This window comes from Salvelinus namaycush, chromosome 40, assembly GCF_016432855.1.
Source record: "Salvelinus namaycush isolate Seneca chromosome 40, SaNama_1.0, whole genome shotgun sequence".
NCBI classification, from domain to species: domain Eukaryota; kingdom Metazoa; phylum Chordata; class Actinopteri; order Salmoniformes; family Salmonidae; genus Salvelinus; species Salvelinus namaycush.
Genome location: NC_052346.1, coordinates 14,621,498 through 14,647,979, shown reverse-complemented (window position 1 = coordinate 14,647,979; position 26,482 = coordinate 14,621,498). Strand labels below are relative to the sequence as shown.

Sequence of the window (26,482 nt, the reverse complement as noted above, 5' to 3'; positions counted from 1 at the left end):
GAACAGAGCTGCTACACTATGGGTGTCGCTTGATGTCTGTGTGTGTTTCCCCCTGAGCGGATGCCTATTTCTAGATCGGTGGGGGGCAAGGTTTAGCCACTGGAGGAGAAAAGCTGCGTTTCTGTTTTAGAGAAGAAATCCTCACAACCTAAACCCTTCACACACACACACACACACACAATGAAGCACACACACACACGGGTCTTTCTATAAACTAGGGTACCAGTGAGGATTTCTTATACTGGACAACTTGATAATAATCTGCCATTTTTTTTCATGTCATTACATTAAGATACAGTATAAGGGGGATCATACACTACATGTCAAGAGCTTGCAAAGCTGTCATCAAGGCAAAGGTTGACTACTTCGAAGAACCCTTTTTGGGTTGCTACATGATTCCATGTGTTATTTCATAGTTTTGATGTCTTCACTATTATTCTACAATGTAGAAAATAGTAAAAATAAAGAAAAACCCTTGAATGAGTAGGTGTCCAAACCTTTGACTGGTACTGTATGTCCAGAATATTTTGGTGTCTCATTCCTGAGTCTAGCTGTGCGCAATTGTGTAAGATAGACTATTGCGCAACACGTAACACTCTTCCTATTAATTATTCTGGATATAATGACGACAAATTACATAGCCTAGTGGGCTTATTCACAACATGATCTGGTAATGAAATACATGACAAATCCATTTTATTTTCCATGTTACACCTGCCATTTTAAACAACAAGGGGCTTGAAGTAGCCCACCAGAACATGAATTTGGAGCTCAGAAATTCAAGTACTAGAATATGCCTACCTTGAGTTGAAAATCTGACATTTCCTCAATTTGGGGCTCGAAAATTTCTTCTAATTATTGAAGCCAATTTATAAATCCTCCTGCTCCCATATAATAATCTGTGATTTCATTTTTTATCTGTTTTTGCCACTCGTTTGTTTCCTGACGCAACTATGTTGCCGTAAAACCACTTGCGGTTGTTATGAGGACGACAACATCTAATGAAAAATCGCCATGCATGCATCCGATCTATTTAGTCAGGCAATGTCCACATTATTCTCACATATTTTAGAATGTAATAATAATAATTAGAATATCAAGGCCTAAAAAAGTATTTTTCTTAAAGTTGTAATGACCTACTTTTTCTTTTGCACTTTTTGGGTGGATGGGGGTTCTATATTAGGCCCTACATGTACAATTATATAAATTGTACAATTGTTTAACATTGTTGACATTCTCGAAAAGGACAATAGAGTGCTTGAAAACGTCCCTGAAACTCCTTGAATTAGACTTGCCTGTGTCTGTATGAACCCTACTTAAAGGATGTATAGTCCTAGTCCTGTGTTGTTGTATAGGTGGAGTAATGGGCTAATTTGCATGTATTCCCTTTTATTCCTCTAAGTACACATGTGGAACTGCATGAAAATCCTTTTGATCTTGTTTCAAACCATTTAGAAATGTTAATCCCAATGTCACACTGGCCTCATTATTTATAGAAAGACCCACATACATTTTCAGCAGAAAGTAGAGTTGTGCGCATGTGTTTGTATCTTTGTGTAATGTGTGTGTGTGTGTGTGTGTGTGTGTGTGTGTATCCACTTAGTCACGGTGGTTGAGCACTCTGATTAATGCTTACAGAGAGACAACAGATGGGGGAGGGGAGATATGAGGGGATAGAGGATATAGATCGTGGAGGACAGGGAGTTGGAGAGAGATATGAGGACTGGGATAGAGAGAGAAACAGAAGCAAGGAGAGAGAGAGAGAAAGAGAGAGACAGAGGGACAGCGAGATGGAAAGAGAAAGCAGTGTAAATCCATCCTAACCCTGTGGTTTTGTTGTGGCAGTGTTTTAACCATGTTGTTGTGTTGCGGTCTAGGTTCCACCATGACTACAGGGTTGCGGTCAGTATAAATGACTACCTCGACATCTACTGTCCATTCTACACCAATGGCCCTCCGGCTCACGGTCGAATGGAACGCTATATCCTGTTCATGGTCAACCACGAGGGGTACACTTCCTGTCAACACAGGATGAGGGGGTTCAAACGCTGGGAGTGCAACCGTCCTACCGGTTCTGATGGTCCCCTGCGCTTCTCAGAAAAGTTCCAGCTGTTTACGCCTTTCTCCCTGGGCTTCGAGTTCAGGCCAGGACATGAATACTACTATATCTGTGCGTAATATATCGTACCACTACAATATAACTAATATGTGAGCAATATCTTGTACTACTACAGTACTACCACTATAAATATGAGAAATATGTTGTACTACTGCAGTACTACTACTATAAATGTGAGTAATATCTTGTACTACTACAGTACTACCACTATAAATGTGAGTAATATCTTGTACTACTACAGTACTACCACTATAAATGTGAGTAATATCTTGTACTACTACAGTACTACCACTATAAATGTGAGCAATATATTGTACTACTACAGTACTACTACTATAAATGTGAGTAATATCTTGTACTACTACATTACTACTACTATAAATGTGAGTAATATCTTGTACTACTACAGTACTACCACTATAAATGTGAGCAATATATTGTACTACTACAGTACTACTACTATAAATGTAAGTAATATCTTGTACTACTACAGTACTACTACTATAAATGTGAGCAAAATATTGTACTACTACAGTACTACCACTATAAATGTGAGTAATATCTTGTACTACTACAGTACTACTACTATAAATGTGAGACATATGTCGTACTACTGCAGTACAACAACAACATATTTTGGGGGGAGTCGAAACTTCCATTTAAGTCGAATTTGACATGAATGCATGACGAAGTACAATTTTTTACTTCAATGTAAGTTAGGATTTACTCCTCTTACTGCTACAGTACAACTACTAGTATATGTATTACTACTGCTATGAGGAGAGAGAGAAAGGTAGAGGGAGGGCAGAGGAAGGGTCATGGTTATTTCCTCTGAGCAGCAGATTTTTATGTTGCTCTGAGGTCAGACTTGGCTCTTCTTATCCTCTTACTGTTTGTTTGTGTGTGTGTGTGTGTGTGTGTGTGCCTCCCTTTCAACCCCATGGACACCAGATGTAGTGGGATCACCCAGGTCTAACCTGAACCCCATTCACAGTGGTGTAACCGACATAGCAAACTACAAACTATCTCCATCTCATTTTCTTTCCCTCCCTCTTTCTCTCTGTCAGCGTCTCCTCATCCCAACCATGTAGGGAGGCCGTGTCTGAGGCTGAAGGTGTATGTCAGACCCCCAGGTAAGTCACGCTCTAACTACACACACACACACATACAGAGAGAAGACAGGACAGTAGAAAGACAGATAGAAATCCTCTCCTTTAAGTTCTTAATAGAGACATGACTCCTCTCCTTTCAATGTAGTTCCTAATAGACATGACTCCTCTCCTTTCAATGTAGTTCCTAATAGAGATGACTCCTCTCCTTTCAATGTAGTTCCTAATAGAGACATGACTCCTCTCCTTTAAATGTAGTTCCTAATAGACATGACTCCTCTCCTTTCAGTGTAGTTCCTAATAGAGATGACTCATCTCCTTTCAATGTAGTTCCTAATAGAGACATGACTCCTCTCCTTTAAATGTAGTTCCTAATAGAGACATGACTCCTCTCCTTTAAATGTAGTTCCTAATAGAGATGACTCCTCTCCTTTAAATGTAGTTCCTAATAGAGACATGACTCCTCTCCTTTCAATGTAGTTCCTAATAGAGATGACTCCTCTCCTTTCAATGTAGTTCCTAATAGAGACATGACTCCTCTCCTTTAAATGTAGTTCCTAATAGAGACATGACTCCTCTCCTTTAAATGTAGTTCCTAAGAGACATGACTCCTCTCCTTTAAATGTAGTTCCTAATAGAGACATGACTCCTCTTCTTTAAATGTAGTTCCTAATAGACATGACTCCTCTCCTTTAAATGTAGTTCCTAATAGAGACATGACTCCTCTCCTCTGTAATTACCAGTTTTTTCTGACTCTGACATAGAAACCTCATCTTCTTCTAAAGACTTTCTACAATTATCACTGTGTGTGTGTGTGTGTGTGTGTGTGTGTGTGTGTGCGTGTGTGCGTGCGTGCGTGCGTGCGTGCGTGCGTGCGTGCGTGTGTGTATGTATGTGTAACTGTATTAAACTGTCATTAGTTTGCTTAAACCCCCTGCTGAGGTCTTGGCGACATTTGTCTCCTCTCTCTCTTTCTCCTCTTACACTCTTTCTCTCATTCTCTTTCTCTCTCGCTGTATCTGGAACTCCCAACACTTTCTTATTATTATTCCTGTTATTTTCTGTCTATTTTAGTAATTTTCTCTCCATTCTGTTCTCTCTCCAATCGGTTGGTTCTTTAGATTTCTTTCACTCTACTTTCAAATGCTTCTATCATTTTCTCTCCGCTTTCAGATGGTTCTAGCCTTCTCTTTCTCTCTGTTCTATTCTGTCCCATCTCTCCTTTCAGATCGTTCTGGCCTTCTCGTTCTCTCTGTTCTATTCTGTCCTATCTCTCCTTTCAGATGTTTTCTGTCCTCTGTTCTGTCATTTTCTTTCTCTCTGTCTGTTCAGACTTCACTGTTTTCGCTCTCTGTTGAGTCATGCTGTCATTCTCTCTGTCTGTTCCAGGCAGTTCAGGGTTTGACTCTCCAGAGCCCTTTCTGACTGATGGAGCTGCTGCAGACTGGAGCCCAGAGTCCCTGCTAGCCCCAGCCCTAATACCCAGCCTGGCCTCACTGCTACTGGGCTTCCTCTCATCGCTGTGACCCACCCTCCACTGGAGCAAGACCTAGACCAGAGTCTTTGCTGGAAGACTGCCTGTAGGACTGCCTGGCTGGCTGTCCCTCAAATTCCCACACACTCAGGGAGAAACTCTCTGTCCTGGATTAAAAACCACTGTGGGTCCCCAGGACAAGCATTTACAGCCCCTGGGCTAATTCATGGATGAAGAGCCCCTAGTCTAAACTTAACCCTAAGCCCCCCTGGGGTGTCTGAAGGGACATGGATGGGGGGTGGTGGTAGTTGGCTGGACACACGCATGCATGACCACTGTGAATCTGGACTGAACTGACTAAACTGATGGTGTTCTGTTCTGTTTACATGATCACATAATTTAACTGAAGATGGTTCTACGGATGTCATGGTTATATTTGAAATGGACAGTTAATTAGACTTCCAAAGTGCAGATTCTGATCTGACACTCAGAAGCCTTCTGATGGACAGTAAAACAACTCTATTTACTGCTGCAACCCCCAGCCCACAGAGGGAAGAGGAGAAGGAGAGGGAAATAAACTAAGAAAAGGAGAGAGAAAGAAAGAGAGTCTCTGGGGACCGAGACTTCTTTAATGTCGGGAAGGGAACATAATGAGAAAGCACTGTGTTCACAGAAACAAACAAGAACACTGACACGTTTCTACCCTGTTTCATCTTATTTTTGTTCCGTTTAAAAGCACCATCAATTATTAATATGTGTGAGAGAGAGAGAGAAAGAGAGAGAGAGAAAGGAAAGTTTGATCCCTACTTTATTCTCTAACCCTAAAACCGTTGATGATGACTCAGTATTCTGTTCCTCTGATGTTGCGTGTCTTAGTGTGTGTAATCCGCCGGTAGTTGGTTCTATGTTTTATCATGTACAGCATTTACGCTAAGGCGATCCCTGCCATGGTTTAATGTATAAAAGTTTTTCTTCACGTCTCCATCTCATCAGTTTGTCTCCTGTTCTGATCTGTTGTTTTTGTCAAGATGATGAGACAGGAGAGAAACACACCAATAAATATTGTTTTGTCTACAAAGTGACTGACAGTGATTATTGTCTTCTATACAGTAATGCAGGAATAGCTGCTATTTCTTAATTGGTTGACACCATTGCCCTCTGCTGGTCAGTGAGTGTCACAGTTTTACCTCTAAATTCAGGGGGAAACCCAAGTTATTTGTAATGGGGAGGGACAGGGAGTTTTCTGTAAAAACATGTTTTTGTTTAATGGCTTTCCAATTCATTACTTTCACTGAAAAAACTATGGGAGAAAAATGTAAAAAGAGAAAATGAACAGCAACAAAACAGTTATGCACAGACCTACACTAGGGCCTGAAGTATGTCTTGGTTAGGGAAAACTCCTAGCCTTAGGTCATACTACAAAACATACAGTTTTATGAACCAGAATGCTAACTTATGGCACCTCGAGGTGTCTCTTGAGGTCCTGGATCTCTCTCTCCATGTGATAGATATCATCAGACAACTGCCTGTGGCCGGACTGGGCCTTCATCAGTTGGCAGTGGAGACGCTTCACGATGGCATCATACCGTCTGTTCTGGATCTGAGAACAACACACTTGGGTTTTAAACAGACATTGTACTTTTTGATTTTTGTTGACATTGTCCTGCATTTCTTTCCTTTTTGTATGTACAACACTTTGAGCTGCATGTTCGAAAGGTACCAGATAAATAGTTATTCTTATTATGAATACTGTACATAGTGGGTCTTTATCTAACATAAACTGTCTGGAGTGAGTTATTTTCTGTTGGATGAGAGGAAAAAGGGGGTGAGTGAGCATCAGACAATAGGGATTCACTACCGTACCTCGATATGCTTCTTGATCAGTGTGTGACTCTCAAACTCCTTCAGGATGAGCTCTCTTCTCTCAGTCACCATCTTCCTCCGGTCTGAGATCTGCCCCCTCATGTCATCCATCTCTTTCTGTCAAGTGATTGCAGTTTTATTATTGATTCACGATAACAACTTGCGAACAGATGAATTGGAGAAGACAGGAATCACAGGACCAAATTATTATTATTTTTTAACATATCCCATATGACTGTAATCTGTCAACATCTACACTGGTTCCTCAGCTGCTCTGACCTGTGCCTGCTTCACAGCGTTCCCCTCTGGGTTCTCCAGGTCGGCCCTCAGCTCCTCTCTCCTCTCTGTGAGCACTCTGACCAGAGCCCTCTTCTCCACTAGCTCCCTGTGAGCCTTCGTCTGGCTCTCCGCTTGCAAGACGGCTGTCCGGTGACCCTCCATCTTGTTCCGGTAGGTGTTGTAACCGGCCAGCACGCAGATGGAGTTGTCCTCCTCTTCCTCGATCAGCAGTCGGAGCTCTGTGTTTTCGTTGTAGACGGTGATGGAACGCAAGCCCAGGTCTTGCATGTGTCGCTGCAGGTGTTCCATCTCACCCTCCAGGATGAGAATCTGCCTCACATTGGATTTTAACTCCACTTCAGCTTCTTTGACTTTCTTCTCAATGTCTGATAGTATGGCCTGGTAGCAGATGAAAACAACATTGCTTTACACTGAGTGTTAAAACAAATGTTCTAATATTAATGTTGCATGGAAAATATATATAATTTAAGCAGGAAAAATGACAGTGTTCCTGGAGTTTTAAAATGTTAACGTTACTGGTCAGTGTGTTAGCAGGTAAGGAGAGATTCACCTGGAGAGAGCTGAGCACTTGTTGTTTCTCCTGGAGGGCCACAATCTGGGCATATCCTTGTTGAGAGACGTCTTCTAAAGCTTGTGTTAGAGAGAAGTCGGGCCCTCCGTGTGTCTCTACAGCAATACATGGAAGGGACGCTGTCACGTCTGAAGAAAGAAGGTGGATTGTTGTTAGCTAGTTTAGCTTCCTAAATTAGCTTGTTGTAGTCCTACTAACGTTAACTCTTTAGTATCTCCACCCCCAACGACTTTAGGCCTACTTTGCTGCTGTTTTAGCAACGCATCCCAATATAATACAGATAGTCCAACATTTTATTAGGAATGTGCTATATGTTTTCTTGCCATTTTCCATCGTCATCCCAGCAGAGTTGGCCATGTTGACACGTTTGTTGTTGTGCGCGAAACAGAGTTGATTTTCGCGCTCAGCTCAGCACGTGCGCTCTCTTAGCCTGGCGGACGTTCTTGGGGGGTTTCCGGTGTGATTCCCCCAATACGCCCCATATTGACTGACTGCACCTTTGCCGAGTAAAACAATATACTTATGTTAAGAATTAAATAATTAAAGAAACCACACGTTCGGACACACCCAAAGAGTTCCATTGAATTGAGTGGCTCATCTTCATTTTCCAGATATTGGAGAAACGTTCATTTGTGCCCTTCCCACTCAAAATGTAGCCGAAATAAATAGTGATTGTTATTAACATCCATTGGTCAGTGAAGTAAACTAAAGGAAATGTTACCCTAGTTTTCGTATTAATTTATTTTACAATGGATTGCCAGATGTCCGGATTTGATTGTCCCTGTCATTTTCATGTGATAAATGACAGGGACTTGTCCCTATGGTTTCTGGTGGTATGAGACAGTTTACATGTCAGTTATGTGTATTTACATGTTTCTCTGTTCCCAGTGTGAGGCCATAGCCTACTGGTTAGGTCCACAAGTGGTGTTTTACGGTTAGCGAATAAAGTAGGGACCATTCTCTCTCTCGCTCTCTCTATACCTTTATAAATCTCATTTATGATATGAAAAGACGGCAGTTATGGAGAAAATGTGTCTGTAGGCTATTTGATTGCACACAGCAGACCTCCAGGATATGTACTCAGTCACTCATTTAGTTTCCTTACTAAAACCAGAATTTAGGAAGGATATACAGTGGGGCAAAAAAAGTATTTAGTCAGCCACCAATTGTGCAAGTTCTCCCACTTAAAAAGATGATAGAGGCCTGTAATTTTCATAGGTACACTTCAACTATGACAGACAGAATGAGAAGAAAAAAAATCCAGAAAATCACATTGTAGGATTTTTAATGAATTTATTTGCAAATTATGGTGGAAAATAGGTATTTGGTCAATAACAAAAGTTTCTCAATACTTTGTTATATACCCTTTGTTGGCAATGACAGAGGTCAAACGTTTTCTGTAAGTCTTCACAAGGTTTTCAGACACTGTTGCTGGTATTTTGGCCCATTCCTCCATGCAGATCTCCTCTAGAGCAGTGATGTTTTGGGGTTGTTGCTGGGCAACACGGACTTTCAACTCCCTCCAAAGATTTTCTATGGGGTTGAGATCTGGAGACTGGCTAGGCCACTCCAGGACCTTGAAATGCTTCTTACGAAGCCACTCCTTCGTTGCCCGGGCGGTGTGTTTGGGATCATTGTCATGCTGAAAGACCCAGCCACGTTTCATCTTCAATGCCCTTGCTGATGGAAGGAGGTTTTCACTCAAAATCTCACGATACATGGCCCCATTCATTCTGTCCTTTACACGGATCAGTCGTCCTGGTCCCTTTGCAGAAAAACAGCCCCAAAGCATGATGTTTCCACCCCCATGCTTTACAGTAGGTATGGTGTTCTTTGGATGCAACTCAGCATTCTTTGTCCTCCAAACACGACGAGTTGAGTTTTTACCAAAAAGTTTTATTTTGGTTTCATCTGACATTCTCCCAATCTTCTTCTGGATCATCCAAATGCTCTCTAGCAAACTTCAGACTGGCCTGGACATGTACTGGCTTAAGCAGGGGGACACGTCTGGCACTGCAGGATTTGAGTCCCTGGCGGCGTAGTGTGTTACTGATGGTAGGCTTTGTTACTTTGGTCCCAGCTCTCTGCAGGTCATTCACTAGGTCCCCCCGTGTGGTTCTGGGATTTTTGCTCACCGTTCTTGTGATCATTTTGACCCCACGGGGTGAGATCTTGCGTGGAGCCCCAGATCGAGGGAGATTATCAGTTGTCTTGTATGTCTTCCATTTCCTAATAATTGCTCCCACAGTTGATTTCTTCAAACCAAGCTGCTTACCTATTGCAGATTCAGTCTTCCCAGCATGGTGCAGGTCTACAATTTTGTTTCTGGTGTCCTTTGACAGCTCTTTGGTCTTGGCCATAGTGGAGTTTGGAGTGTGACTGTTTGAGGTTGTGGACAGGTGTCTTTTATACTGATAACAAGTTCAAACAGGTGCCATTAATACAGGTAACGAGTGGAGGACAGAGGAGCCTCTTAAAGAAGAAGTTACAGGTCTGTGAGAGCCAGAAATCTTCCTTGTTTGTAGGTGACCAAATACTTATTTTCCACCATAATTTGCAAATAAATTCATTAAAAATCCTACAATGTGATTTTCTGGATTTTTTTCCCCTCATTTTGTCTGTCATAGTTGAAGCGTACCTATGATGAAAATTACAGGCCTCTCTCATCTTTTTAAGTGGGAGAACTTGCACAATTGGTGGCTGACTAAATACTTTTTTGCCCCACTGTAAGGAAGCTAGTACTGAAACATCCCCATTATGCTTCCACGTGCGCGTGTGTGTACAGCCTACTGGAAATGTATTGCGACCATCCAGATGAACCAAACAAGGTTTCTTTCAAGGCCCATGCAGCCTATAAAGCCATGACTCAGTAGGATTTGGCTGTGAAGGCGCAAGCTGGGCTGAAGGCTGGTGAGGGACCCACCATTTGGTAAACAATAGCCGATATATTTAATTTATTAGCACAGGACCTGACAGTTATTTGTGCTGGTGGATGTAAATATTTTATTTGTTGTTTGGGTTTGTTTGTGCACTAAAAATAGCAAATTGTTTGAACGTGATGACAGTTGGAGTTCCCCATTTGTGGTTGAATGCTTAGGTATAGGGAAAACACTGGGCTATTATTGTTAACATGTTTGCCTCCAGATGCTAAAGTTCTGAGTAATTAGCTGCTGTGGTTTCTGAGTCTTGTGGCTTTATTGAGACAAGTTTACGGTGTACGCAATAGGTACAGGTGTGTGCCGGTGCCCCATAACCAGTTATGAAAACAAAAAATGTGCTGCAGTGAACATCATGATCTTATAGGCTATTGCGCCATTACATCCTATGCACTTTTTATGCGTTTGAATTTCTCATGTGTGTTTGATTAAATAGAGCCCTCCTCACTCAATCTCAGTCCCATAGACACAACAGGATAAACTGTATGTATGACTCAACAGGGTGCTCCCCCTCCCTGCCTCCTTCCCTCCCTTCCTCCAATCCCTCCCTCCATCTGTGACTCAATATAACCACAACTATTTCCTGTCTGGTTCCCTGACATTGTCTCTCTCGTGTTTCATCAGCACTAAAACGTGTGTGTCAAAGAGACGGTTTTGACTAGGTCACAGGTGTTCCTGTTTTTACCCTAGTCTGCATTGTGTCAACACAACAAAACATTAACTAAAAGTATCTGTTGCTATTATTTTGTCCACTCCATCCTTCCTCAAAATAGGAAGAGAGACAGTGAAGAGGGGATGGATGGAGATACAGTAGAACATAGCTATGTTTATTTTTAATTTCATACAATGTTGAGCTTTTAAATACCATTAATAGCCCTAGAACAGGGGTTGTTGGCTGTGGGTGGTCAACTACATTAATACCAAGTTATTCATCTCACCTGCTGTTATTTGGGCTACCTGTGTTTTGGGGTGAATACTGATACTGTGTTTGATGCCATTCCATTTGCTCCGTTCCATATGAGCTGTTCTCCCCTCAGCAGCCTCTACTGATTTGAAGTATAGTAATTTGATGGCATCAGCAGTTTTACAAATTAAACTTTTTATTGAAAGCCGAGCTGATTCGTGTGCTATTGTTGACCATTTTCTTAAAGGTTATAGAGTGGTGCCAGCTATATGCCAGACTGAAAACAAATGAAACAGTCTTTGTTTGGGTGGATGACTTTAATGCTCTCTTATTAACAGTGCAACTGTAGAGCTGAGATCGTGTAGTTAGGTGGCGTTAATGCACGCTTTGACATGGAAATGACATACGAGTGAAGAAAGCTTTCAAGGGAGACATGGTGTGTGTGTTGAATTGTTCTAATCCAAGCATGGACAGATTGATTCGCAAATGGATTTTCATGTGAAGAAGGCAAACTGAGCATAGTAATGACATTACACATCAACAAAAGAGTATCTCATTTCATTTTAAATCAGAGACATGAGGCGAGGTGGGGGAGGGGCAGGACTATAGGGGTCAGTGAAATCAGGGAATGAGTAAGGAGAGCAAGGGGGCCTCTAAATGTGCATGACACAACACTCCCAGCATGCATCACTAACTGGAGTTATTCCCTTCTAACCACAGAAAGCACATAAAATCGAGGCGCCCTGCGCTCGTACGCCTGAGACAGTGTCAAGTTTTCAGAGGTCTGCTGAGGTAAACAGTCTCAGGGTGAAACGTAATGGTCTAATGATATCCCTGTTTTCCTATAAAATGGGTTGAAGCATGGCAATATTGGTGATAATAACAGAGCATTTATCATCTCTCTCCTGTATTTTTACAATTGTATATGGCTTTATTGGAATGTTCTATAAACACAAAAAACTGAACACAGAATTGAATTTGAGAGACATCAGAAAATACATAAATATTGAAAACTTCATAAAACTAAATTAAAAGTGAGCCAAATTCAGTTTGTTTTCGCAGTATAAAAATACAAAAATCTATTCCATATGCAGACAGTCGAGCTACCTAACAGATATGAATTCCACCTCATCTACAGCCCTGAGCTGGGAATGGGATTAAAGAGATATCAGTTACTAATTCATCAATTAATTGCCCTGGGTCTGCTTCCTCATTCATCATCTGCTGATTCTGAAGGCCCCGAAGTAGCTTCCCTCAGCTTCCGGGTCCAGCAGCCAGGAGTTGGACACGCTGACGTAGATACTGTCCCCGGGCCCCAGGGGGAAAGCCCCTCCCTGCTGCTGACAACACATGTGGTAGTGGCCCCTCTGCCAGTGCTTGGTGCTGCCGCTTTTCATCAGCACAGCTGGCCTGAGGGGGGTACTGTGACTGTGACGCTCGTGGAACACGTATTGTATAAGAAGGGCAACAGCCCCGGCCCCAGCTCCATCTTCTCTGTGAATGCTAGGCTCTGCTGAAGCCCCTCTTCTCCCTGGAGCATGAGACCCAGACTCCAACAGTGACTCCTCTACCTGGTCATAGTACCTGAAGCAGGTTTTGGCGTAGATGTAGTACAGGCCTCCCTCGCGGACCAGGATCCTGCCGTCATGGTACCCGATCTTGGACAGGTGTCCATGGGCGTGGTCCCAGTGGATCATGGTGTTCTGGGTGTCTCTCTGGATGTTCCCACTGGGAGGCTGAATGGGCAGGTGGGCTGATGGTGTGACCTCCCTGGGTTTTTTTGGGCACCTCTGTGACTCCCCTCTCTGGAGGTCGTCCGAAGTCTCAACTAGGGCTGGTCCGGTCTGGGTGACCTGAAGTTGCCAACAGAGACAGCGGCAAGAGAGGTTAGAGGTCACAGTAGCCCAAATCCCTCATTGGGCATCGATACACTGCTGTTTGACGCATTTATAAAGTTATTGACCACATGTCACTTAAACTTTTTTACTGCAGTAGGCTAAATCAGGGTCACACAGTGTATTTCTTGGTAGTCTTAAACAAATCTACTTTGAAACAAGTATACACCTTCACACACATGGTTGTGGGCTGAAAAAGAAGACACCTGCACCATGTCAGATATAGAGTTGAAATGTATTACATTTTGAGTTTGCATTTCAAAATTACCCTTTATATACATGACAGAAGACTGAAATATAACAAAACCGTTTGACATAAACATTTGATTTTCTGTAGGTTTTTTAAATGTTTATTAATTATGAAAAATATGAATAACATTCCACCCATGAGGCCACTAGGTCACTTTATATGTACAGTATATACTGTATTCTAGTCATAGCTCATCCTATATAACTACTGCTGTACACACCTTTTCTATTGATATACTGTCCATACTGTCTATACACACCAATATACATATTTATATTCCATACTCTGACATTGTTCATTCTGATATTTTTTAATTTCTTTCTTTTTACTTTTTGGATTATGTGTATATTGTTTTGTATTGTTAGGTATTACTGCACTGTTGGAGCTAGAAACAAGCATTTCGCTGCACCTGCGATAACATCTGCAAATCTGTGTAAACCAATAAAAACTTTTATTTGATTTGTTGCTCTCTTGTAATACATAAGGCTAATTTGTAAGCCATAAGAGGCAATAGCCAGTAAAACCGTCCATACAATATTAAACACTTTGCCTCCGTTTGAAGTTTAATGTGTTATAGATGTTGTGGTGAGAGAGCAACCACTTGAAATGGATTACATTTAGTGCAATGTGTATTTGTGGCAATCATTGTATATAATCATTTTTTGTCCAATGTTTTCTTGCAGCACCTGCACATTTTTATGACAAGAACTTTTTTCTTACAAAATACAACTTTGTGCTATAGAATTACATAGATTTTATGATCATTTTCAGAGGAGACTTTTGGTATAATCCAATCTAAGAGACCTATGCAGTAGTATCTGTATTACTATGATTACCTTACCTGTTGAAGATGACCTGTCAAGTGAAGTACAACAGCAACACTTGATACCACTTGAAGTAATCCCATGAAAACGACGGTACCAATAAGAGTTCTGTTTGAAGTTGGTTCTGTTCTCCTGAGCTGCTGAATTCTTGGCAGACTGCTTTCCATTTCTTAAAGATCCGTTTAATACTGAACGTTAAATATCCAATGTGTTTCATAAAAACAGACCCGATGTTAGGCTATGCTTTCCCCGAGATATGTTTGTATTTCAGCGTATTTTCATTACCAATAGAAGTTTTAAGAGGTGGTTTTCTCAGTTTAGTACCCCCCCTCTTTGAGGACCAATCAGATTACAGATTCATTTTAAATAACACCACCAGGGGTGCTGTTGTAAAATACTGTGCGAAAAACATTATTTATGACTACATATCCCAGCATTCAACACCACTCTTTGACCTTGCTGGAAGCGTGATTATATTCTTTACAATGTTACTAAATATGAGATGATAAACTCATGTAACCAGTTTACACTTATTTCGTATACACTGTAGCCAGATGCTTATGCAGAAATGTATTCGACTGTATGGCTGGTGCGCCCTCCTCATGCGCAAGAGAATATGGAAGGAACTAGCAAATCGATCACTCGTATCATCAAGACGTTGCTGTAACAATCATTTGGGAGATTTATACCGGAATGAGTCTGTACAAAGATATCTTCGGCAGCTTGTGGAAGAGTACAGAGATGTCACCAAAACATTACAACATGGGTTTCTCAACGACCCCACCAGGAAAGAGTTGAACAAGAGACAGGTGGGACTTTCACCAGTGGCCACTGCGTTTCAGAGCGCTGAACATGCCGTGAAAGACCTAGAGGAGGTTGAAACTCTGCTTCAGAGTAAGTAAGCTGTGTTCTGTTTCGTGTATTTTGTTAATTGCTAACTAGCTAGTGGTCTTTTTGTATCTTCCTTTCATAAGTGTCTGTAACGCCTACGTGCCGCAATAACCAGAAGAGGTCGCCATGCTTCAATAACAATGTGCTAACTGTGAAATGTGTCATGTATCTGAAAATGTTGTACAGAGTCATCCATATTGTCCTTTTACAGGGACAGTCGGTTCTAAAGAGGAAGACCGACAAATGGTCCAGCTACTGAAAGAGGAACAAGCACAGATCACCCAAAGAATTGAGTCATTGAGAAAAGATGTACGAACAGACATTAGACACACAACATTTTAAATATCTGCCTTGGTCAGTCTGGAACTTGATGAGAAAATCTGAATTCATATTCCCCCAGTTGATCCAGACACTAGTACCCAGTGACCCACACGACACCAGTAATGTCCTTCTGGAGGTGGTAACGGGGCGGACAACAGGAGGTGAGTCTGAACTGTAATTACTCAATGAACAGCATAGGCCATGGACAATGGCTCTCCATTACACTCCTGGTCCTAATGCTAATGTATGTCCCCTCTCTGGTACACATGTTTTGATCCAGGTGACATCTGTCAACAGTTCACCAGAGAGATGTTTGACATGTACCAAGGCCTTGCCAGCTACAAGAACTGGGACTTTGAGATCTTCAACTACACACCTGCTGAATATGGTAATGCTTCTCTTCTGTCTGTCCTACTGTCTCTGTGTTTTATGGGTCACTGGATGAAAGTGTCTGCGTTTATGTATGATTGATTGGTGTGTTGTCTGATTTGATTCACTCAGGTGGACTGCACCATGCGGCAGTAAGGATAGCGGGGGAGTGTGTACCGGCGTCTGAAACATGAGGGAGGGACACACCGGGTCCAGAGGATCCCCGAGGTGGGCCTGTCCTCCAGGATGCAACGCATTCACACAGGAACCATGACCGTCATCGTCCTGCCACAACCCAACGAGGTACACCTGTCTGTCTGCCCCTATCTGTCTTGTCTGTCTGAACGATAATAAATTGGCATTCTGTTTTGTAGCTGGACATCAGCATTGACCCTAAGGACCTGCGGGTTGATACGTTCAGATCGAGAGGGGCGGGAGGTCAAAGTGTCAACACAACGGACAGTGCTGTCCAAATAGTACACCTGCCAACAGGTAAGAGCTTACAGTTCGGGGAAACAGAATATGTATTGAAACTCCACTTTAAGAAGTAAAAAAAAATAATCTATGGCACTTCTCAATTCTTGATTTTTGAATTGATCTCCTGATATTGACTGAATTGAAATAGAATTACTGACTGACCCGTTCTCTGACCCTAGGTACGATGGCAGAGTGTCAGACGTCCCGCTCTCAGCTGCAGAATCGTGACACGGCCCTGCGCGTGCTGAAGGCCCGCCTCTACCAGAGCATGATGGGCAGAGAGACGGAGCAGAGACTTACGGCACGCAAACAGCAGGTGATCCCCGACACACAGTCCCATCCAAACGCTTTACTGTCCCCCCCCTCCCTCCCCCCAACTCACCTCAGAGCCATTCATGTTACTCCTTCTCCAGGTGGGCACTCGCTCCCAGTCGGAGAGGATTCGCACCTACAACTTTAGCCAGGACCGGGTGACAGATCACCGGACTGGCTATGTGACCAGAGATATCAAGGTGGGCTTCTAACTATGCAAACAAGCAGTCTATAATGGAAGTTGATTTGTTGTGTAATGCTTGTCATGTCATGCTTTTACATGTAGTGGTAATAGTTGGTTAATGTGTCTTCTGTATTCTCTTGGCAGGAGTTCATGAGGGGTGGGGAGCCCCTGGATGATCTGATCTCAGAGCTGTTGGAACACGGAGACAAGGAGGCTCTGCTGGAGCTGGTGGTGACCTGCAGTCAGAGATATTGACTCAAGACAGTGTGACGCCTTAGTTCTGGGAGCTAGCTGACATGACCCACTGCTGCAGCACTGACAGGAGAACAGTCAGACCAGACATGGAACCAATGGCGCGAACACTGATCCTGGTTCAGTTTGTGAAAGAATGGCGTGTGGGTGGAGAAAAGAGTGAGCCTGGCTGCAGATAACCCAGCTCTTTAACCAGTCTCAAACATATTCCCAATTACACCCTAGCATCTTAATAAAGTCCTAAAATTTTACTGAAAATAGTTGGCGATGAGCCCTGCTCCTATTGGGTGTGTCAGAGCTATGTTTCAGCCCAACACACACGCTCTAATCTCAAGCACCCAGGCTGTCTGGCAGCTGGCCAGCCATGGCATCAGTATCTCTCCTACACAGCCATAGCAATGAGTGTGTATTGGCACCAATGAAGGATTGAATTACCTTCAAGGCTACTCAAGCCCCTGTGAAATGTTTGAGTTGCTCTGACAGAAGTCTGCAAAATAAATCCGTGGAAGACTATTGATTACTAAAGGCTGATGGACTAAAGGAAGAAGCATAGAGAAAATGTCCACACCAGCACAATATATATTCAACAGTGCTCACCAAAAAAAAAAAAAAAGTACAATATTTCATCAATCATACTGTAGAAAACTTTCTTTGCATTCTCCTTCTCGCATACTCCAACCATGCTGGTACGGTTCAGCGCTGGGTTTCCCCAAAGCATCGTAGCACTAGGATGTTAATTCCATTGAAACTAAATAGACAAAAGATGACCTTAGTGCTAAGATGGGTTTGGGAGACCCAGGCCTGAGCATGTACTGGTGGTGATGTGGAAAATGACATCCACCACCACAGTAAGGACATCACAGCGGTCCTTCACAAGCCATCCAGAAATGATCCAGTTAAAAATACATCACACACGCATAAGAAAATATCTCTGGGAATGATATTGTCTCTCCGTCACGGCTGTATGCTATTCAACTCAAATAAAAAAGCAGGAGGGCATCAGGCATTGAAAAAGGAAATTGTAAAGAGTAACACTTCAAGTTAGGACAGCTAAAGCCACTGATCCAGCTTGTTTCAGACATCTGCTTGTCCTATTATTCAACCCCAAAAGCTGCTGATATACTGTAACTTGGTTGGTTGATGGGTAAAATTCAACCTGAACAATTATGAAATGATGGCATCTTGGTGAGTAGCTAACTCGGGTTCTTTGTAGCCCACAGGGACCTGACCTGCCTATCCAGGTATTGATATGACGTTGCTCGAATTGTCCCATTACACAATAACAACAGTCTCCAACAACATCCCCCAGTTTGTCAAGCCTTGTGTCTGTTTAAAAATAGTTAATATCTGAGTTAGCCTGGGTATTAGTCATCATCTCCCCGTTGCCTCAGGCTCCTGGAGGATTTCCCGTTCTCTGCTTTCCTCTTCCTGAACGTTGTCCCGGCTCCCGACGCGGGGCCACCCTCGTCGCCCAGAGAGGTGATGATACGCTCCCTAAACTTGGGTTTGGGCTCAGGCGGCAGCTCCGCGGGGGTGCTAGCTGCACCTTCCACCTGTGGTAGCTGCAGGTCCACTTTCTCACTGGAGGAGAGAACATGTGTGGTGGTGGGTGGGGTATAGAGCAGATAGGTGAGTTATTAGTTTAGCATTTAATAAGGCACACAATAACAAGTTGGCTAAAGTAGAGACAGACTAGCACCAGGGTCCTGTTCATTAAGGCAAACTAACAAAATCTCATAGTTAAATCCAAATGAAGACATTGACAGTACAACAGTCTCTTACTAAGGCTCTTCTTCTTCCTGTATCTGCTCCCAGGCTCCGTAAGGGTTGGTCTTCCTGGGCTTCTTAACAGCAGGCCTCTCTTTCTCCTCAGGCACAGCTGCCGGTGTGTCTTTGGCCCCTTCGTCTCCCTTCCCCCCATCATCATCCTCACCATCTTTATCCTCTCCCTCCTTGTCTGAAGGCGGTGTATTCTTTTTGTGAGGAGAGCAAATGATTATTGAAATGATCGTCAGTCACCATGACTCAAATCCTAAACTAATGCCTACTATTTGTGCCCATTCACTACCAATGGGGTTGTATTGAGAACTCAGTCTCACCCTGAACTGAATCTTGGTGACCTGTTTGGAATCCTCTCCCTCCCCGGCTCCGTTGGTACTGTTGGAGCTGTCCTCCCCAGAGAGGGGTTCTGGCTGCAGGGCAGATGTGTCATCTACCCCTGGGGGGCCCACTGTCTCTCCACTGGGCCCAGACCCAGACTCACCACCGGCAGGGAGATCTGCAGGTCTTTCCCAGCTGGACTCTGTCAGTGTGGGGGAAACATCAAAACTATGTCAAACATAATTATGTCATACATACATCATTCTTGTCATCACCTGTCTTTACAGACTGACCTCCAGTCTCTGTGTTGTAGTAGTATGTAAATCCATCAGGACTGACGGCCTCCATCCAGGCCCTACCTAAGGAGATCTACAGGAAAAAGTGTGTTCACACCAGGACTTGAATGCATTACCTCGGTACATTACACTGACTCTAAACATATCAAATGGGTAACAACATACAAGAGACTTCCTGGTGAAATGAAAGGTATTAAGAAAAATACATTAAAAAGTTGTGTGTACTTCAGTTTGACCAGGCTGTGGAGAGGGTGTGCTCTTTCCCTTCAACCCATATGGTTTGTCCCACTGAGATTCTGAAAAGATATAAAAACACAATGCTTCAGGAGAAAGGTGAATGGTCTTAGGCGTATGTTCAAAACTGATTTATTAAAGTCACAGTCTATGCCTTTTAACCCGTCATCTCTGATATCTGCAGAGGTGTTGTGGTCTTCAGCCTACCCATGGTTCGTACGGACAGTTGCAAACCAAATTCAAGGGCTTTCAAGTACTTTTTTAAGTACTAATATTTATTTCCAAGGACCAGCAATTTGTAATAGTTCCTATTATGCTATTGTTTCTATTCGCCACCAGATGGCGGTATATTCGCCAAAACCTCATGAAAAAAAAAACGTACTTACTATTCATTACTACCTTACAAGCTCTACTCAATAATACATGCTTCACTACTTATTTACTACATGTACTACATACATGAGGTAAATCAGTACTGATGATGTAATTTGAGTAGTGATGAGCAGAGAGAGTTTTGGGACATGCCTACTTGTGAACACACATTTCTTATTCGCATTACTACACAACTCCAGCTTTATGACAGTATTGTAGTTTTATTGGGCATTTGGGAATCTACCTCTCAATAGCTACAACAAAGCATCTTGCTTCTGACTGGCAGCTTTAGAGTCGCCGGTCGGGAGAAGGGCGGGTGGGCTGTGTGAGGAAAACGGCACGTGAACGGCAACCAGTACAGCAGGAGCACGGCTGCCGCTTGATAAAGTGGAATATCGCAGGCCCCCTTTGAATGAGGAAAAAAAAAATCTCTTAATGTAAAACTGGCACCAGCGCAGGATGCAGTGTTGTGCCTTTCCCCTCCAGGGCCGATTACACCATGTTGCCCAGCATTTTAGCTATCGATGTGACGTTTGGCAGTGCCTAATCAGTCGGTTCTGTACCTGCCTGGCTGAGTGGCAGTGTGGGTAGAATGAGAGCTCGCCTGGCAACCAGAGTGCGAAACACATTAAATAAAACTCGGTAGTGTACCTGGAAATGAATTCGTAAGACCAATATATTTTTCATATTAACATATTTGATCGTTTTCTGTTCTCCTCTCATTTTAATTCAAGTACTTTTCAAGTACCAACTTCAGATTTTCAAGCTATTCAAGTAATTGAATTTCAGAGTGCCAAATTCAATTACTTTAAACACTTCAAGCACCTTGTGTGAACCTTGCCTACCTCCTGTCATAGAGTTGTAGTAGTATGTGAGTCCTTCGCCTGTCTTTCCCTCCACCCAGTTCTCTGATTCGTTTCTGGGCATCCTCTCCTTTCCAGGCTTTCGCTTCTTTTCTTGTTTTCGAGATGGAGATGGAGATTGAGATGGAACTGGGCTTGGAGTTTGGGCTTTGGTTTGAGATGGGGAACCTAAGCAAACACACAAAATCACATTGATATATTAGCCATTTGAGCAGACACTCTTATCCAAAACAACTTACACTGAGTGTGTTATAACTTTTTAAAAGCTTCAAGTTTCATTAGTCGTATGTACAGAATACGCGTGGTGTACATCATCCGACAAAATGCTTACTTGACAGGTTCCTTCTCGACAATGCAACAATAAGAGATAATAAAATATTAGAATACAAAAACTATAAGAAACAATGGTAATAAGTTACACACTTATTAGACGGTACAAATAAAAACAGACTGGCAGGTTATTAAGTTAGTAAATCAATAAAACATTTAACTAAGAAGTTACCTGATGGTTTTATCCCCAACCTTTTCATATCCTCCTCATAAGCTTTCAGTGCAGCCGCCTCCATCGTTGCAAACTCTTTAGACTGACGATCCTCCTTCTTCGCCTTGTCAATGCTCTTCTTTTGCATCTGTACAGAAGAGAGGCCGGAGTATCAGTCAAGTCACCAATGAGATGACAGCATGGGGTGAGTGGCATATCTGGACCTTATCTCTGCTGAAATACACCACTAGGCCAGCCAGGAGGGCTATGTATGCCAAGCTGCGTTTACAAAGCATTAATAGTTTCCCTCGCAACAGTGACCCCTGTTGATACCTCTGTGTAATAACGTGTTATCAGCAGACTACATAGAGCCCAGATAGAAAACAGTATAGTCAGGTGATTGACACATTTATGGTATCTGTATTTCTTATGCAGTATGGTAGCTACAATCCTGGCCCTGACAGGCACCCATCTTTCTATGTTCCACAAGTGAAGGCAAAACCCAATGATGACAACTCACCTCAGCAATTTTGGCAGCAACATTTTCTTTGTGATTCTTCCCTCGTTCATGAAACTCAACACTCTGCATGAGAAACAAACAATCACAGGGGTGAATACATGATCAAATCTTGTCCTCAGCCACAACCCCTTGCAGTCATAACGTAACAGACTACTAGCTCTTTGACACACATCACCAAGAACAAGTAAGCATTCATTCAACGTTAGAAACATGAGAAGGGCCTAGTCAAAGAGACTGAATAACTAGCATGATGATCAGGCCTGAATGGGTAGCTAGTCAGCTAAGTACAACTTTACATACCGGTACAAATTACATGACAATTTATTCAACACTCACAGGTTTATTGTCGGCTATCCAGCACTTGCAGTACTGGCAGAATTTCTTTGGCTGGGACTTCCAATATTCCGACCTGAGTAATACAAACAAAATAAACAACTTCATAAACATGTGTTTGAAAGCTGATCAGAATAGCAATTTAGACAGTGAATAAAACACAACCATGGTCATACAAACTGAACTAGCTAGCTAGCTTATGTTAGCTTATGAATAGATGCAATAATATGAACTCAAATGTTATTGGTCATGTTATACAACATGTGTAGACTTTACAGTGAAATGCTAATTTATGAGACAATTCCCAACAGTGCAGAGTTAAAAAGTAAGACATATGTCTACACTGTATGTTATTTTAATGGACAAAAAAATTGCTTTATATATATATATATGTGTGTTTTTGAAAGAAAAGCACATTTTTTGTCCATTAAAATCACATCAGAAATACAGTGTAGACATTGTTAATGTTGTAAATTACTTTTGTAGCTGGAAACGGCTGATTTTTAATGGAATATCTGCATAGGCGTACAGAGGCCCATTATCAGCAACCATCACTCCTGTGTTCCAACCGCATGTTGTGTTAACTCATCCAAGTTTATCATTTTAAAAGGCTAATTGATCATTAGAAAACCCTTTTGCAATTATGTTAGCACAGCTGAAAACTGTTGTTCTGATTAAAGAAGCAATAAAACGGGCCTTCTTTAGACTAGTTGAGTTTCTGGAGCATCAGCATTTGTGGGTTTGATTACAGGCTCAAATGGCCAGAAACAAAGAACTTTCTTCTGAAACTCATCAGTCTATTCGTGTTCTGAGAAATGAAGGCTATTCCATGCGAGAAATTTCCAAGAAACTGAAGATCTCGTACAACGCTGTGTACTACTCCCTTCACAGAACAGCGCAAACTGGCTCTAACCAGAATAGAAAGAGGAGTGGGAGGCCCCTGTGCACAACTGAGCAAGAGGACAAGTACATTAGTGTGTAGTTTGAGAAACAGACATCTCACAAGTCCTCAACTGGCAGCTTCATTAAACAGTACCCGCAAAACACCAGTCTCAAAGTCAACAGTGAGGAGGTGACTCCGGGATGCTGGCCTTCTAGGCAGAGTTTCTCTGTCCAGTGTCTGTGTTCTTTTGCCCATCTTAATCTTTTATTTTTATTGGCCAGTCTGAGATATGGCTTTTTCTTTGCAACTCTGTCTAGAAGGCAAGCATCCTGGAGTCGTCTCTTCACTGTTTCACATTTCTACATTTCACTGATCTTAGTAGCATTTTACTCCCTCTGTTTAATATAACACACATACATTAATTATTAATTTCGGTTGCCTATCCTGATGTGAAGTTTGTTTTATAGAAAGTAGTTGACTTTAGTGACAAAATTAAGGAAATTAGAAGGGGGGGGGGTGAATATCGGCAGGCAAGAAAATGGCTTTAGTAAATCTTAAACGAAATACTCACATTGTGTCTTCTGATCCAATATAACGTTAATATAATTAAGGTTAAACAACCTAGCTAGCTACACACGAAAGCAGAAAATGTTGAACATTTCTCAACCATCAACAACACGGCGTCCGTTTCTTATGACGTATATACATACGGATGTCTTTGAGGGTCAAAACTGTTTGTACTCGCTACTGTTATCGCTTTAATTTGCTTTATTTTAGCAACACAGTCGTTTGAAAGTGTCGTTTTAATCGCAGTTTGTTATAAAGAATGTGAGAAGAATGAATTGAATGATGAAATTAAGTGTAAATATGTCATCCGTCCCGTGTAGACGGAACAAATAGTCTATAGTCCTATTAATTCTTAAGACCTCCCATATGGTCTAGCGGTTAGGATTCCTGGTTTTCACCCAGGCGGCCCGGGTTCGACTCCCGGTATGGGAACAACTGTTTTGTTTAAACATCATTGAACATGTTCTCTATAGCAGTGTTTCCTCACCCTGCTCCTCGAATACATTGGTGGAAAAAGTACCCGATTGTCATACTTGAGGAAGAGTAAAGATACCTTAATAGAAAATGGCTCAAGTAAAAGTGAAAGTCACCCACTAAAATACTACTTGATTAAAAGTCTGAAAAGTCTTGGTTTTAAATGTACTTAAGTATCAAAAAGTAAGTCTAATTGCTCAAATATACTTAAGTATCAAAGTTGCCTCACTTTCGATGGGCTGATGCGGTTTCTTCTCTCAGTAATTGTTTGTTCCGTTTTCAAGAAGACCCTCTCAGAGGGAACGGATGTGGCCACTATGAGGTCTCCCTGTCATGACTTTAGTAAGCCTTGGGTATCTTCAAATCTTCAATGAAGTGACATGTAACCGACATGTAAGAGGTGATGTCCAGCAGTCAGTGGTAAGGCAAACTTCAGTAGCTTTTTGGACTCTTTCCCGCACTGAAGCCTGTGTGCTCTCGTAAAATTGTGGAATAAGTGATTTTGAAAGGGTTTTCCTGCTTGGAATCGTGTACATTGGATTTAGACTATTACTATAATTTCTAAAACCTCTGTCCTCCATGATCGAAAATGGCTGGAAATCGGTGGCATTGTAGCCAATGCAATATCAATGTGGCCTTGGTTTTGCTACAGATTTGGCCAATTTGGCCTTGTTTGCTTCTCTGGCATAAACTGCTCCATAGCAGACTGCGTAGCTGTGGGTCGCGGAGTAGGCCTACTTGACTGAGTGGAAACATCTCCACGTCTGGAGGTTCTGGCTCCACCACTATCACTAGCAGGCCCGCTAGTTTCTCAAAGCTCCGCTACAGCTAGCTTCACAGTTGGGTGCACAGTTCGCATATGCCGGTGTAGATTGTGCGTAGAACCGGCTTTATATGAGATTTTGTTTTGGCAAATTCTACACTGTGCTCTAACATTGTCTACATTATTAAAATGCATCCACATGCTACTGTGCTTCCGACTCATTTTCCAGCTGTTGTTTTCACAGCTGTCCTTCTTCTCTCTCATCGGCTGCTAAGTATGTGACTGTGAGTGAGTTGGCTCGGCCCTCCCTCACGCATCTTTGGTTCATTGGTTGACACTGCATGTCTGATTGACAGGAACAACAGGTGAGGCTGTTAGTCTGAGCAGACAGTCAGAACGAATGTGTGCGCTTGAGCATTTAGGGCTATATTGTTTTATTTCTTTTTTCGTTATTTGAATTAGTTAATTCTATTCATTTAAATATTTTGATTATTCGTATCTTATTTAAATAAATATTTTTATAAATAGATTCGGCTCTTCTGATATGCGAGCCGGCTCCCAACGTTCACCTACAAGAGCCGGCTCGTAGAGCCGTTCGCGAACGACCCATCACTACAAACAAAGCATTAGTGAGTCTGCCAGGTCAGATGCAGTAGGGGTGACCAGGGATTTTCTCTTTAAGTGCGTGAATTGGACAATTGTCCTGTCCTGCTTAGCATTCAAAATGTAACGACTACTTTTGGGTGTCAGGGAAAATGTATGGAGTAGAACGTACATTATTTTCTTTAGGAAGGTAGTGAAGTAACGTTAAAAGTAAAAGTAGTCCAAAATATAAATAGTAAAGTTCAGATACGTATTGATTTAAAGTATTTTTACTTAAGTACTTTACATCACTCCTTGAATACCTCCAACAGTACATATTTTTATTGTAACCCTGGACAAGCACACCTAATTCAACTAATCACCAAACCCAGAATGAGGTGTTTGTACAGGGCTACAATGAAAAGTGTACTGTTGGGGGTACTCGAGGGTTCAAAAACACCATTCTACAATACCAATAGGCTTACTTGTGCATTTCATTGTTAACTTACTGTTTTTCAACCTCCCATATGGTCTAGCGGTTAGGATTCCTGGTTTTCACCCAGGCGGCCCGGGTTCGACTCCCGGTATGGGAACGATATTTTTATTAAAACCTTGTACATGTTATGCACAGTAGGCCTACAGATACGGTATGTGTCTGCCTGTGGCTTTGACTGTTAAAATATTGCGAACTAACAAAATAGAATAATCTATCCGATGTAGGCTACTCTAGTAATGCTGAAACTAGTGCTCACAGTCTCACACCAGAATTCCACGTCACTCAAACGTCACATTTCTTAGTGTATGGTTGTTTAGACATTAACTCCGCATTTTTTAGGTTAGGCATTAACGGTGAATGGTTAAGGTAAGGGTTACGATTTGGGATAGGCTTAAAACAGAAAGCGTTACATGTCCTTTGATACGGAAACTGAATTACAATCAATCTGACAAATTTAGCGAAATTGT

The 26,482-nt window shown here is 42.1% G+C and overlaps 4 protein-coding genes, 2 non-coding genes and 1 pseudogene across 7 annotated transcripts in view; 4 read left to right on the top strand and 3 right to left on the bottom strand.

Annotated features, from left to right (window-relative positions):
- LOC120033253 (ephrin-A2-like) overlaps positions 1–4,754 on the top strand; it is a 17,971-nt gene extending 13,217 nt beyond the window's left edge. The window contains exons 2-4 of the mRNA XM_038979527.1: positions 1,878–2,170; positions 3,187–3,252; positions 4,618–4,754. Coding sequence (XP_038835455.1) covers positions 1,878–2,170; positions 3,187–3,252; positions 4,618–4,754 — 496 coding nt within the window. The remainder of the gene's footprint in view (positions 1–1,877; positions 2,171–3,186; positions 3,253–4,617) is intronic.
- A 1,401-nt stretch (positions 4,755–6,155) lies between these two features.
- On the bottom strand, positions 6,156–7,793 carry LOC120033252 (coiled-coil domain-containing protein 122). The gene is made up of 5 exons (XM_038979526.1): positions 7,760–7,793; positions 7,416–7,531; positions 6,845–7,243; positions 6,566–6,682; positions 6,156–6,302 (listed from the first exon to the last, which is right to left on the bottom strand). The coding sequence occupies exons 1-5, from the start codon at positions 7,791–7,793 to the stop codon at positions 6,156–6,158; spliced, it is 813 nt and encodes a 270-aa protein (XP_038835454.1).
- Positions 7,794–11,500: 3,707 nt separating this feature from the next.
- LOC120033129 (tumor necrosis factor ligand superfamily member 11-like) lies at positions 11,501–14,600 on the bottom strand. The gene is made up of 2 exons (XM_038979393.1): positions 14,263–14,600; positions 11,501–13,129 (listed from the first exon to the last, which is right to left on the bottom strand). The coding sequence occupies exons 1-2, from the start codon at positions 14,410–14,412 to the stop codon at positions 12,494–12,496; spliced, it is 786 nt and encodes a 261-aa protein (XP_038835321.1). The 5' UTR covers positions 14,413–14,600; the 3' UTR covers positions 11,501–12,493.
- A 57-nt stretch (positions 14,601–14,657) lies between these two features.
- On the top strand, positions 14,658–19,682 carry LOC120033126 (annotated as a pseudogene).
- wbp4 (WW domain binding protein 4) lies at positions 18,056–23,827 on the bottom strand. 2 transcript variants are annotated; one of them, XM_038979391.1, is made up of 10 exons: positions 23,705–23,827; positions 22,254–22,326; positions 21,918–21,980; positions 21,419–21,545; positions 20,899–21,084; positions 19,673–19,743; positions 19,445–19,520; positions 19,151–19,353; positions 18,834–19,024; positions 18,056–18,632 (listed from the first exon to the last, which is right to left on the bottom strand). In XM_038979391.1, coding segments are annotated over exons 1-10 (1,209 nt in total). In that variant the 5' UTR covers positions 23,707–23,827; the 3' UTR covers positions 18,056–18,415. The 2 variants fall into 2 exon arrangements, with proteins under 2 accessions (XP_038835319.1, XP_038835320.1); XM_038979392.1 differs by lacking the exons at positions 19,445–19,520; positions 19,673–19,743.
- Positions 23,828–24,060: 233 nt separating this feature from the next.
- Positions 24,061–24,132, top strand: trnae-uuc. Its single transcript has one exon. It is a non-coding gene; the product is annotated as a tRNA-Glu (tRNA).
- A 1,908-nt stretch (positions 24,133–26,040) lies between these two features.
- Positions 26,041–26,112, top strand: trnae-uuc. Its single transcript has one exon. It is a non-coding gene; the product is annotated as a tRNA-Glu (tRNA).
- Positions 26,113–26,482: the final 370 nt, after the last annotated feature.

Excerpts from the sequence above, each read along its gene's own strand:
- LOC120033252 (XM_038979526.1), bottom strand. The coding sequence starts at position 7,793 with ATGGCCAACTCTGCTGGGATGACGATGGAAAATG. Across the intron at positions 7,532-7,759 it reads TGGGATGACGATGGAAAATG|AGACACACGGAGGGCCCGAC; the intron begins GCAAGAAAACAT and ends GTATTGCTGTAG. Across the intron at positions 7,244-7,415 it reads AAGTGCTCAGCTCTCTCCAG|GCCATACTATCAGACATTGA; the intron begins GTGAATCTCTCC and ends ATCTGCTACCAG.
- LOC120033129 (XM_038979393.1), bottom strand. The coding sequence starts at position 14,412 with ATGGAAAGCAGTCTGCCAAGAATTCAGCAGCTCAGGAGAACAGAACCA. Across the intron at positions 13,130-14,262 it reads TGACAGGTCATCTTCAACAG|GTCACCCAGACCGGACCAGC; the intron begins GTAAGGTAATCA and ends TGGCAACTTCAG.
- wbp4 (XM_038979391.1), bottom strand. Across the intron at positions 21,546-21,917 it reads TTGCTGCCAAAATTGCTGAG|ATGCAAAAGAAGAGCATTGA; the intron begins GTGAGTTGTCAT and ends TCTTCTGTACAG. Across the intron at positions 19,025-19,150 it reads TCACCAAGATTCAGTTCAGG|AATACACCGCCTTCAGACAA; the intron begins GTGAGACTGAGT and ends CCTCACAAAAAG.